The sequence below is a fragment of the Moschus berezovskii genome, chromosome 12, assembly GCF_049115385.1.
Source record: "Moschus berezovskii isolate FMDL1 chromosome 12, NW_MosBer_1.0, whole genome shotgun sequence".
Taxonomy (NCBI): domain Eukaryota; kingdom Metazoa; phylum Chordata; class Mammalia; order Artiodactyla; family Moschidae; genus Moschus; species Moschus berezovskii.
In genome coordinates this window covers 25,678,443-25,691,455 of record NC_142471.1, presented here as the reverse complement: position 1 = coordinate 25,691,455, position 13,013 = coordinate 25,678,443, and the positions used below count along the sequence as shown (strand labels likewise).

At 33.6% G+C, this 13,013-nt stretch overlaps 1 protein-coding gene across 5 annotated transcripts in view; it reads right to left on the bottom strand.

The window, feature by feature from the left end:
- Positions 1-1,340: 1,340 nt before the first annotated feature.
- Positions 1,341-13,013, bottom strand: part of CCAR1 (cell division cycle and apoptosis regulator 1) — a 46,436-nt gene continuing 34,763 nt past the window's right edge. For all 5 annotated transcript variants that reach the window (XM_055425593.2, XM_055425596.1, XM_055425594.2 and 2 more), the window contains exons 18-25: positions 11,080-11,319; positions 10,331-10,442; positions 5,224-5,303; positions 4,481-4,627; positions 3,632-3,752; positions 3,220-3,405; positions 2,233-2,438; positions 1,341-1,688 (exon numbers count right to left, since the gene is read on the bottom strand). In XM_055425593.2, coding sequence (XP_055281568.1) covers positions 1,629-1,688; positions 2,233-2,438; positions 3,220-3,405; positions 3,632-3,752; positions 4,481-4,627; positions 5,224-5,303; positions 10,331-10,442; positions 11,080-11,319 — 1,152 coding nt within the window. In that variant the 3' untranslated portion in view covers positions 1,341-1,628. The remainder of the gene's footprint in view (positions 1,689-2,232; positions 2,439-3,219; positions 3,406-3,631; positions 3,753-4,480; positions 4,628-5,223; positions 5,304-10,330; positions 10,443-11,079; positions 11,320-13,013) is intronic.

Sequence of the window (13,013 nt, the reverse complement as noted above, 5' to 3'; positions counted from 1 at the left end):
AATAACTGTACAGTTACAGATCAATCAGTGATTCAACTTCACAGAAGTTCAACAAACCATTAGGAGCGGAAAGAGTAATTTATGGTTAAAAAAAAATTGGTTTGAAAGAATTTCAGGTATTTTAATCTATTTCTTAGTAAGAGCTATGTGGATTACATTTAGCTTAATATGTAACAAGGCACTTACATTCTCATATTAAACTGTAGTAACACCAAATCATTATTCTAGAAAAAAAAAAAAAACTCTAGTATATATTTCTATGCCAGTGAAACATTCCAGGAACGGTTATTCATATACAAATAAACTTGATTATTTGCTAAAACTGCAATTCAGCTTTTAGTGTTACTGCAAAGACATGTCATTTTGGGGACTTCCCTGGCAGTCCAGTGGTTAAGACTCTGCACTCCCAATGCAGGGGGTAAAGGGTTTGATCCCTGTTCAGGGAACTAAGATCCCACACACTGTATGGCATGCCCTCTGGCAAGCAAAAGACCAGAATTTATTCCTACATTCCTTTAGACCAGAGTTTTTCAACTACTGACATTTTGGGCTGGATAGTCTTTGCTGGGGAGTGGGTGGTGAGGGGGAGTGGGCAGCAGCAGCAGGCAGGATATGCAAAGTAGGATATTCATCAAAATTCTTGGCCTCTAACAAGTAGATGCCAATAGCACTCACCCAGCTGGGCCAGGTACAAATGTCTCCAGACATTGTTAAATACCTTTTTGGGGCAAATTAACCCCCTGTTGAGTACCATTGCTTTAGAGTGTATCACCACATTTCCAACCTTTTCACTGAATTAGTTAATAAACTCTTATGTATCTAAAATTCCGAAGGAGGTACACAGACTAATAAAAATAATATTTTTAATTAAATAAGACTTAAGGTATCATACTGACATCCACTGGCTTGGTACTAAACTGTACATGTGACATATACTACATTAAAAAAAAAAAAGAGACCCTCAAAATTAAAAGTAATATACATGCTACTCTGGGAAACTAAAACAGTTAACATTAACATCAAAACTATGTTTTATGTAAAGCCTAACATATATAATAACACTGATAATTATCTATTATTTTCTTAGTTTTTGATGTACTGTCTTTTGGATGAATTACATTTTTAATAAATGGTTTTAGAGACTAGTTAGGATTTTAGAACAAGTAAAAAAAAAAGTGTGTTCCAAAAAACTTGAAAAATTGAAGTGTCATGCTATTTTATGATTTATATTGAGGTTTTTAAAAGGCTAGTATCTTTCTTAAAAACTAGTAATGATAATGCTATAAATAAAATCACATCTTTCCAGGTTTTTAATAAATGACATCTGTAACTAAATACTATTGTCAATTAAACTGATGAACTTTATTGGGGTTAAAACTATAACAAAGTTCATCCTAAAACATTTTGCAATGCAAAATTATCTCACTCAAGGAGTGTTTAATAATTTGGATGCCAGGAATTACAAGCAATTTTCAAAAGCAAAGACTCACATTCATGAAACTTTATACATCATTTGAACTAACAGATATTTATACTACTAGGATCAAACGTGCATCACTTTCATTCTTGTATCATGATTTTATATATTACATTATTTATCACCATTCTTTGTCACTACACGTATTTTATCATACACTTGCACCATTCTCCTTAGATTTCTGATCTTTATCTTCATTCTTCCCATTATCCTATAAAATATACAAAGAAAAAGTATATTTTATTAGATTCTCTTAGATGTAACTTTAAAAATAATACCATCAATAAACAAGAGATACTCCAGATAGCCCATTTCACCATCTATGGAAAAGAAATCTCTCAGTTCTGTGCAGAATGACTTTTAGTATTTGAGAAAGCCATATAAGTCTTAAGAACTCAGAGGTTCTTAGGAATACATTACTAACAATAATACAGTCCTTGAAGTGGAGATTTTTTTCTTCCCTTGTTCTCTGAGTGAGACCCAGGTTAAAGGTCTCTCAATTACTAAAGTTAGTTTACAATGGCACTAAGTTACTAGATGAGTAAATCTTGTTTATAAAGAAGTCTGCAAACATAAATCATGTTGACATCTGAAGTAAGCGCTAGGAAAATACTATCTTTGGAGAAAAGGACAGAATGCTACCACTAGTTTCTGTTAGAAAAGCCACTAAGAGCTTAATAATATTAAATTTTCCAGAGATAGGCTTTTCGAAAAAGAATAAACTATGAAAATGTTGAAGGTAAAAAATAGCTAACCTTCTTAAGAACAGTGTGGATTTCATCCATTACTGTGGATAAGTTTCTGATTGTCTTATTCAGTTGGTTTTCAAATTGCAAATTCATGTTTTCTGAAATCTTTAAGTTTTCTTGTAACTGACTAAGGTCCTTTTTAACTTCTCTAAGTTCACCAGAGAGGTTTTTGTTAGAAATCTCCAAGTTTAATATGGTTTTTTCATCTTTATCTGTCAAAAGAAAAAAAACAAAACAAAATCAAATTCAAAATTCACCATCTTACCACTTAATATTTCCAATTTAACCTTGAGGTTCAAAATATTTAAGTTAGGAGACTTAAATAATACTAAGTGTATTATTAGGCTTAATAAGTGTATATAGACTTATTATTAGACTTAAGTGTATATAATTCCTTAAACTGGCCATAAGTGTCTATTTCAATAGTTAAAAAGCACAATGCCAATGCTTCTTTGTAAAGAATCCAGCTGCAATGTAGGAGACCTGGGTTCGACCTCTGGGTTGGGAAGATCCCCTGGTGAAAAGAATGGCTACCCACTCCAGTATTCTTGCCTAGAGAATTCCATAGACTGTATAGTCCATGGGGTCACAAAGAGTGAGACATGATTGAATGACTTTCACTTTCACTCACAATACTCAGTTAAATTAAGCTTTACCTAAGTATTACTTCTAAAACCAAGTTCCATTTTTTAGATGATTGCACAGACTAGAGAAAGTAGCAGGAACTGGTGAAAACTAAGCAGAACTATGGGAGGAATTAAAGGATACAACAGAACAATCAAACCTGAAAATACACATGAAGATCTAAGACTAATTCTCATTATTAAGCTAAGCAATTTTACAACCTTTAACAGAAATAGCCAAATGTAAAGTTACATTATGCATCCACACTATAAAGTATGGATATGCATGTGGATAGGTATGTATATATGTGTGCACATATATACCCCAGTAGAGTGTTAAAAATACCAACATAACAATGCTTTTCCTTACCTGTCTTTTCTTCTAGTAATTGCAGCTTCTGTTCCACTTCAGCTCGTACTTTTTCACTCTTTTCCAATTTTTGCAAGAGGCTTCCTACATCAACCATTGCACCATTGTACACAATAAGGCCAACATTTTCTTCTACGTCCTTTGACTCCTGTTTTACTATTGGCGTTGGAAGTAACAATCGGTTTCCTGTAATATAAAAGATACTTTTATTTTACAGCATGTGGGGTCATAGTTCTCCGACCAGGGATTGAAACCATACCCCCTGCAGTGGAAGCATGAAGTGCCAACCACTTGACCTCCAAGAAATCCCTAAAAGATACCATACTTAAAAAGATATCATAGTTTATTATTTTCTTTTCAAATTAATAATACAGTTATAAAATGTCATGATCTTAAAATAATATACTCAAACCTAGCATATCTTCCTGCAAAGCTTCAGATTCTTCATGGTTTTCTTCATCTTTTGAGGTGTCTGTTAATTTCCGGTAAAAGCAAGATTCACGGAGTACTACTTTATTAAGAAGCTTCTTTACCTGTCATGCAAGAAAGTAAACAAATTAAAAAGATAAAAATAAGTTTTTGATTCTCCTTGAACATCTGTGGTCTAATTTTCACATATGATGAACATCAATAGCATTTCTCAGGTATCCACTACCATTCAATTAGAGCACTTACGTTTTTAACTGTCTTCTCTAGAGACCTAAATTTCAAATTATCACTTGAAAAAAAATTTCTAAAAAAAAAAAGCAACATTGAAAGAAACGCTAACACATACATTAAAGTTTATGTACAAACACACATATTACAGCATAGTCTGTGGTTCTAAAAAATGAGAGCCATTCAGCAACTGGGGCCTAGTTAAGGCAATAAAGGCATACCTATACCATGGAATACTATGCAGTAATAAAAAGAACAAAATGGGTCTCTATTTCCATGGCAGAATGCTGATGATACATTATTAAATTTAAAAAAGTCTCAGATATCGCTAGAATGATTTCATGTATTGTTTATAAAACTGGAGCTATCATATATAAACACATATGATTTGCTTACAAAAGATCTAGAAGTTTATAAACTAGGTCAAAGGAGTAGAATTAGACAGAGGGAGAGGAGACTTTTAACTTCTTACACTTTATTTCAATATTGTTTAACTGTATTACTATGAGCCTGTATTTGGTTTTATATTTCAAAAAGTCAAAGATACTAAAAAGAGAGTAATTTAAAAATGCTTTTCATTTCAAATATTTGTAAGATAGATTACCTGAGCCCGAGAAAGATGTAGTCCAAGAGTATAAAATATTTCTTCCAAATCCTTTTCAAGAAGGTAACCACAATGGCTTTGATCAAAGTAAACAAATGCCATTAATAGATCTCTGTTAATCGTGATCATCTGAGTCTTCTCTTTTTCCTAAAGAAAATGAAGAAGATGTAGTACATAATTTTAACCCCTGAAAGTGACAAAATTAGACTGTGTCCATAATATACCAAAAATATGAAAAGATCTTTGTCTCATCTTCGCTAAAGTGAGTTGATCTAGTTACGTGTATGAAGAAATAAATAAAACATACTGATTATCTGTTGTTGTGTTGTTGCCGTTTACTCACTAAGTTGTGTGACTTTTTTGAGATCCCAAGGACTATAACCCAACAGTCTCCTCTGTCCATGGGATTTTCCAGGCAAGAATACTGGAATGGGCTGCCATTTCCTTCTCCAGGGAATCTTCCCAACCCAGGGATCAAACCCACATCTCCTGCATTGGCAGGCAGATTTTTTTACCATTGAGCCACCTAGGAAGCCCACTGATTATCTGACATAACCACTAATACCAAAATACAACTGACTGAATTCTGCTGAGTGGTACTATATAGATATACAAGGATCAATAAAGTTCATCCTGTGTTACATTTAATAATAAGTATGTTTTATGTAAGAAATGGAAATTATTGTGTTGTACATAAGAAACTAATAATGTATGTCAAACATACTTCAGTATTTAATACATACCTTATCTTTAGAGGGCCTCTCCTTGCAGTACCTATTAATATCTCTTTTGTCATCTCGTTTGTTTTCTTCCTCATCTCGATCTATACAGTAAATACAAGAGCAAAAGACTCATTTAGTGGATAAATTCCCAACTACCACACAGATTGAAAATATTTTTCTATTACTGATCACTTTTCATAAGATACAACAGCAAAGAAATAAATGAAGAAAAATAGTTCGGATTTTATAAGAAACAATTATAAAATAGACTTGAACAGGAAGAAACTTATAAGGAGACCAGAGGGAAGAAGAAAGCGGACTTTACTGATTTAAATACAAGGACTTAATTCAGTAAGTATTTGAGGGAATTAGTTTCCAAAAATGAATGGATTTAATACTAAAAGATTGAAACTTAAAATTTTTTTTTAAAAAGAGCAAGTATATTTTCTTAAAGGAGAAACAGCCAATATAGGAATTCTAACTGCAGATGCATAATTGCAAAATAAAAGTGTACGTGAGAATTGAAATGTTTTTTCATAATTAAGAAGACAGTGGTCAGGTATGGATGTGAGAGTTGGACTGTGAAGAAGGTTGATCGCCGAAGAATTGATGCTTTTGAACTGTGGTGCTGGAGAAGACTCTTGAGAGTCCCTTGGACTGTGAGGAGATCCAACCAGTCCATTCTAAAGGAGATCGATCCTGGGTGTTCATTGGAAGGACTGATGCTAAAGCTAAAACTCCAATACTTTGGCCACCTCATGCGAAGAGTTGACTCACTGGAAAAGACTCTGATATTGGGAAGGATTGGGGGCGGGAGGAGAAGGGGACGACAGAGGATGAGATGGCAGGATGGCATCACCGACTCGATGGACATGAATTTGAGTGAACTCTGGGAGTTGGTGATGGACAGGGAGGCCTGGCGTGCTGTGATTCATGGGGTTGCAAAGAGTTGGACACGACTGAGCGACTGAACTGAACAATGTTAATATCCAGATTTGCATGATAAAAGACAGGAAATCAGATGAAAGTTAAAGCTCAGTTGTGTCCAATTCTTTGCGAACCCATGGATGTAGCCTGCCGGACTCCTCGGTCCATGAAATTCTCCAGGCAAAAACACTGGAGAGGGTTGCAATTCCCTTCCTTCTTCAGGGGATCTTCCTCACCCAGGGATCAAACCTGGGCTCCACACTGCAGGCAGATTCTTGACCATCTGAGCTACCAGGGAAGCCCAGGAAATTGAATAAATTCTTCTTAATAAATAAACAAACAAAAGTGACAAAAAAGTAAACTCTTTTCTCTTACCTATCCATAGGCTACCCGGTTCTTGAAGACCTTGGCCACCACCCTCAGGTAAATACCATTACCAGCTTGATATCCAGGTAATATAAAGAATAAATCTACTTATGGATTCAGTCCTTACCTCCTAAAATGCCTAAGCTGAAGTACTAAGCCCCTAATACTTCAGAATGTTGCCTTATTACTATGCAGAGATAATCAAAATGAGATTATCAGAGAGGGCTCTAATTCAATGACTGGTGGCCTTACAGAAAGGAGAAATTTGTATGCAGACACATGCAGACAGAAGGCAATATGAGAATATGCGGAAAAGATAGCTATCTAGAAGCTGATCAGAGCTGCCTGGTATAGAACCTTTCCTCACAGTCCTCATAAGAAACCAACCCAGCCAACTAATTCTTTCATCTTAGATTTAGCCTTCAAAATTAAAGGGTTTTTTTTGCAGATATTTAATGATCAATTTTAAAAGAGAAATTTTAGTTCTAGAGGTTTCTGGATCTTTCAAACGGATCTCCATCAGAAAGCCCAGAGTAACAAAGGGTTTGTTGGTAAAATACAAGATACAGTAAACACGAGAAGTTGATTAGTCCTTGAGATATTACAGAGCATATATTCATAAATAATTTCACACTATATTCTCTTCTTGAACATACACAATGTAAATAAGCAGCTAAGAAATTCTGTAGTAAAACATGTAAACCTTTGCTTTTAGCCCAAGTTTCCCAAATTTATCTGACCCTAGAATATTTTACTAACCTTAATACCAGTTAATATTTTGAAACACTCTGGGAAGGACTGTCTTAAGTGAGTTGTATGCAAACAGTAGCAATGTAGAGAAAACTTTGTATTAAACAGAATATACATGCTAAAACACACATGAACCTTGATAACATTATGGTAAGTGAAAAGAAGCCAGTCACCAAAAAAAAAAAAAAAAAATCACATTGCATGATTCTATTTATACAAAATGCTATCCAAAATCATGGATATATAAAAAACCAGTGAGCTGCATGTTTGTAAGTGGGTGAAATGATTGATAGATAAATTACATCTTAAGTTGTTATTAAAAAAAAAAAAAACAGTGGGCTTCTCTGATGGTCTAGTGGTTAAGAATCCACCTTGCAACACAGGGATACCGGTTCAATCCCTGGTTCAGGGAAGATCCCATGTTCAGTGGAGCAATTAGGCCTGTGAGCCACAACTACTAACCTGTGTGAGCCACAACTATTAACCTGACACACTGCAACTACTAAAGCCTGTGTGCAAAGACCCTGTGCTCCGCAACAAGAGAAGCCACCACGATAAGACCACACACTGCTCACTAGACAAAGCCCATGTGTAGCAACAAAAACACACCATAGGCAAAAAATAAAAACAAATGAATAAATCTTAAAAAATAAAGGGAAATAGACAAATGTTCTAAAACTACTGGCTTGTGGTGATGGTTTCACAATTCCATATAGTTACTAGGAATTATTATATTGTTAAATTATTAAACTAAATTACATACATTTAAAATGCCTGAGTTTGTGAAATATATTAGAACAGCAATAGGCAGTATTAAAAAAGAGAAACACTATGTGTTTTGAACCTAATTATTTCATGTAAAGTACAGAGTGGTTTAATTGCTTGTTTTATTACCATGGATAAATTAATTTTCTGCTAAGAGCTGCAGTTTCCTCAATTATGAAATGGTTAAGTATTCTCTTTCACTTATTCACATTTTACAGACATGACCTATTTTGAGTGTTTAACTTGAAAGGTGTGACTTTCAAAACCATCTCTCCAGAAATCTAATTTTATAACATTTTTAAAAATTCCAAGTATTCACTGCTCAACTCTTAGAACATGCTGCATATAAAAACTATTTGGTAATCTTTTCCACATCACTATCCCCTACCTACTTTTTCAATGACTGCACAGAATTTAACTGCATGTCTATGTCAAAATGCATTTAAATAACTCCCTATTGTTTTACACAAAAGTTATTCTAGCAACTGTACTGAAAAGAGACTTTAAAGGGTATAGGAAGGGAAACCGGGTAGGGGGCTATTAAAATAATCCAGGCATGGGCTGCCTTAGCACTACACCAGTGAAAAAAACAGAAGTGAAAGTGACAATATTAGTCACTCAGTCATGTACGATTCTTTGTGACCCCAGTGACTGTAGCCCGCTAGGCTCCTCTGTTCATGGAATTCTCCAAGCAAGAATACTGGAGTGGTAGCCATTCCTTTCTCCAGGGGATCTTCCCAATTCAGGGATTAAACCGAGGCTTCCTGCACTGCAGATGGGATTCTTTACTATCTGATTCATCAGGAAAGCCTATTAAGTTGGACAAATGGTCTGATTCTGGGTATATTTTGAAGACAGAGGCAATATGACCTCCTGATAGAACAGAAATGGAATATGACCAAAAAAAAAAAACAACAAGGATGACTCCTAGATTTTAGCTTAAGCAACTATAAGGATGAGACAGCCATCAAGAGTCAGAGGTCAGAGGATTTGTATGTTTTCTTTATGGTGAAGAGGAAAAGCAGAAGTTCAGTATTAAACATGTTTATTTTTAAATGTCAGGTAAGTGGAAATGACAAATAGGCAGTTGATATGGAAGAATAAGAGACGCCTGATTTGAGATATAAATTTGAGAACTGTCAATACAGGTAGATAATATTTAAAGTCAGGAGAATAGAAAAGAACACCACAAAGGGAGTTACACAGTAGAAAAGGAATAAAGAAAACAACTAAAGAGAGTCAGGGAATTCTGACACAAAAGAAAATGAGAACAGTGTTCAGTGATTTAAGTAAAGCAGTGATTAAAACAATACTGGGAGAATGGGGGAGAAAAAAATGGGATTGTAAAAAGGGTTAATCTTCACTGAGCAAAGCAGGTAATGAAGATAAAAGAAACTGATAAATGTATATCACTGCTACTCAGTTGAATTTTTTTCTGAGGCAACTTGAAGAATTTCTACTTTCAAATGGATCAGAAACACATACAAATACAAAGATAACATAAATAAGATAAATTATTAACTAATGAATCAACTATTGGGTATAAGGTGTTCAACTTCTTTTGTGTTCCATTCTTTCAGCTTCTTGTATGTTTGAATATTTTCATCAATTAAAAGAAAGTTAAAATGCTAGGGCAACAAGAAAAAAATGGAGAGGCAAACCAAAAATACCTTAAGTAGTAATAATTCTCAGAGATAGGTATTACAAAGAAAACTTATGATTTTCTGATTTGAGAAAAAAAAAATTTTTTTTTAAAGCCCCAAATCTACATAGAAACCAGTATTCAGTGGTACTCCATATGTACCATAGAGCTGGCATATATGATTAGTCAAGACACCTACTATAAAGCATTTTGAGTATCATTACTACTGGTAAAAGTCTATTGCTTAAAACTTGGGTAATAGATATGCAAGTGTTTATTATTAGTCTTTAAACTCAATGTGAATGTTAGATATACTCTTTTGCTTAGATGATAGCCTTCATAATTAAAAAAAATACTAGAGTTAGTTTTCAAAGGAAGATTATAACTTTTTCATGGCACACTTTAACACTGTTTTTAGGGAAATTTTTACTCAAGTTGAATAAACATTAATTATATGTGGAACATATGACCGTCAAAACTAAACATTTCTTAAACAATGCTCTGAAAATTAGTAAAATAGTAGTTAATATATTAACAGTACTTAATATAACATACTTTCACCAGAGAATATTTTACCTTCCCTATTCTAAAAATTACTATAATTATACATTTCAGTGATATGAGGTCACCAAACAAAAATTGTAGTTTTCATCCTTTTGGGAAATAAATGAATCATACCATCTTCTTCATCCTCAGCTTCTTCTGCTTCCATTGGATCATATTCATCTTGATTATTATCTTCTTCAGTTTCATCATCATCTTTAGAATCATCTTTTCTTTTATCTTCTTTCTATAATTTAAAATGTCTTAAAATTAAGCAAGATCTCAAAAAAATTAAATTCACCGAATTTACTTGAAATAGTATCACATTATAAATATCTTATAATAATATACTTTTATCATTCACAACCTACATAAATAAGCCATCATGCTATACACCTCAAACTTAAAAATAGAATAAACAAAACTAGTTATACATGCTTATATAGGCTTAATTCAAAAGACTTAAATTTCTTATAATACACTAAAACTTTTTAGTTTGACTTTTATATTTCACTATTCTGATGAAATTTATTGTTCTATGTTACACTGCTGCTGCTGCTGCTGCTAAGTCACTTCAGTCGTGTCCGACTCTGTGTGACCCCATAGACGGAAGCCCACCAGACTCCCCCGTCCCTGGGATTCTCCAGGCAAGAACACTGGAGTGGGTTGCCATTTCCTTCTCCAATGTGTGAAAGTGAAAAGTGAAGTCGCTCAGTCGTGTCCGACCCTTAGCGACCCCACGGACTGCAGCCCACCAGGCTCCTCCATCCATGGGATTTTCCAGGCAAGAGTACTGGAGTGGCTTGCCATTGCCTTCTCCGCTCACTACAGAAGACTAATTAGAAAACTAAATCAAGTTGCTGGTCATAGAAATAATTACAGACCTTCCTTTCATCCCTATCTTCTTTTTTATCTTTATCATCGCCTGATTTTCTCCGTTTCGGTTTTGGCTCATCGGTTTCATCATCTCTTTCTTCTTTTTTATCTTTTCTCTCATCTTTTTTGCTTTTCTTTTCCTTTTCTTTTTTATCCTCTTTCTCAGGAAGAGACAATAATGATTTGTATATTCTGACACCAAAATCTCTTTGAAGCATTTCATTGAAAAGCTCTGCAAATAATGAAACCTATAAAAAGACAAACAGTAACCCAGCCAACTTAGATAGAAACAGTGAACAAATTCAGCAAATCAGTAATTTATCATACGATGACTTGTCATATCCAACAATTAATGTGTACTAACAATAAATTATAATAATTAATGTCAATGATGCCAAGAAGCCTCAAAATCCTCAAAAACTCTTCTGAAGATATAAATACTGTGTTTAGTATACTTTTGACCAAATAGTATAAAAAATAACTGCATGACTTTATCATGTGTATCAACAAAATGTACTCTAAAAGTTTTTATGAAATGCCTACTATGTATCAAGACTGTTCTTAGCAATGTGGATACAGAAGTGAACAAAGCAGATTAAAAATCCCATCTCTCATAAAATAACTAATCTAGGGGGACAAAGTATGAGGTAACAAAATCAGTATCAAATTATAATAAAAACAAGCAAGGTAATAGAGTAATAGGAGTACAGCCAGAGATGGCCTTCCTGATCAAGTGACATTTCAAAAGTGATGTTAAATTCACGTACAAAAATGACTTACATTCTAATGATAGATTAAAAGCAAATTAACTAAGGGGATATGTTAGATGGAGAAGAAAAAAATTAAGCAACATTTTGCTAGCAGATGTCTGTTTCTCAAATCACTGTTTCGCATTAATTTGATATCCTCTTACAGCATCCATTAAATATACAGTATATTCATTATAAGTAGAGATATCAAAGACTATTTTTTTCATTAATTTATTTTTTAAATGACTACTGCATGAGAGGAACTATTAAGAGTTACATTTATGGCAACTGGTAATAAAAATAAAATCATATAGTGTATGATGTTTAAGGACACTGATTTACCGGAATTTTCAATGTTTCAAAAACTGTAAACACTTTAATATTTTTAACATACTTTGCATCAAGATGAATAGGAATGCACTTCATGTTTAATAAGCTCAGTAGCCCTCTATACTTGTTTGCAAACATCATTTTTATCTTACCATCTGGTGGACAATGAATGACCTTCTGAGTAGGTATGACTGAGTTTTACAATATAATTTATCAAATGAAACAATGTGAAATATGTTGATTGATAAGATACAATAATTGTACACAACTATAATTTCATATAGGCTATTTACAAAACTCATATTTTACACCATTTTGTTTAAAGAATGAACCAGTCACTAACACAGAAACAGAAGTGCATTTCAACTATTTTGAAAATGACAAATTATGCTGTAAAACTGCTCTAGAGTAATGATACAAAGTAACAGATTCACACTGAAAAGATAAATATCAATTATTTTATCTTACACCTAAATCAGTCAGATGTAAAAGTTCCAATCCCACTAAATGTTATTTTAAATTCTACAGTAAATAATAAAGTGCTGCTACATTCCCAAGAGTGGTAGTTAGACATTATTGTATTATATGACTCCTGATATCCTGATAAAAAACGAAAAGCACACCACTACTTGTGAAGCAGTCGAAGAAAAACAATGACTGAACCTGAACTGGACTGAGATTTTAGATTCAAGTATCAATTTATGGGAACTGGACTGAGATTTTAGATCCACGGATCAATTTATGGAAAACAGAGAAGCCAAACATTTAAACCATACCACAGGAATGCAATCAGCAAAAGTGGGATTGCAGGAAACATCAATTGGTTGTTTTTGCCATAAAAAAATACACTGCAAGGAAAATTT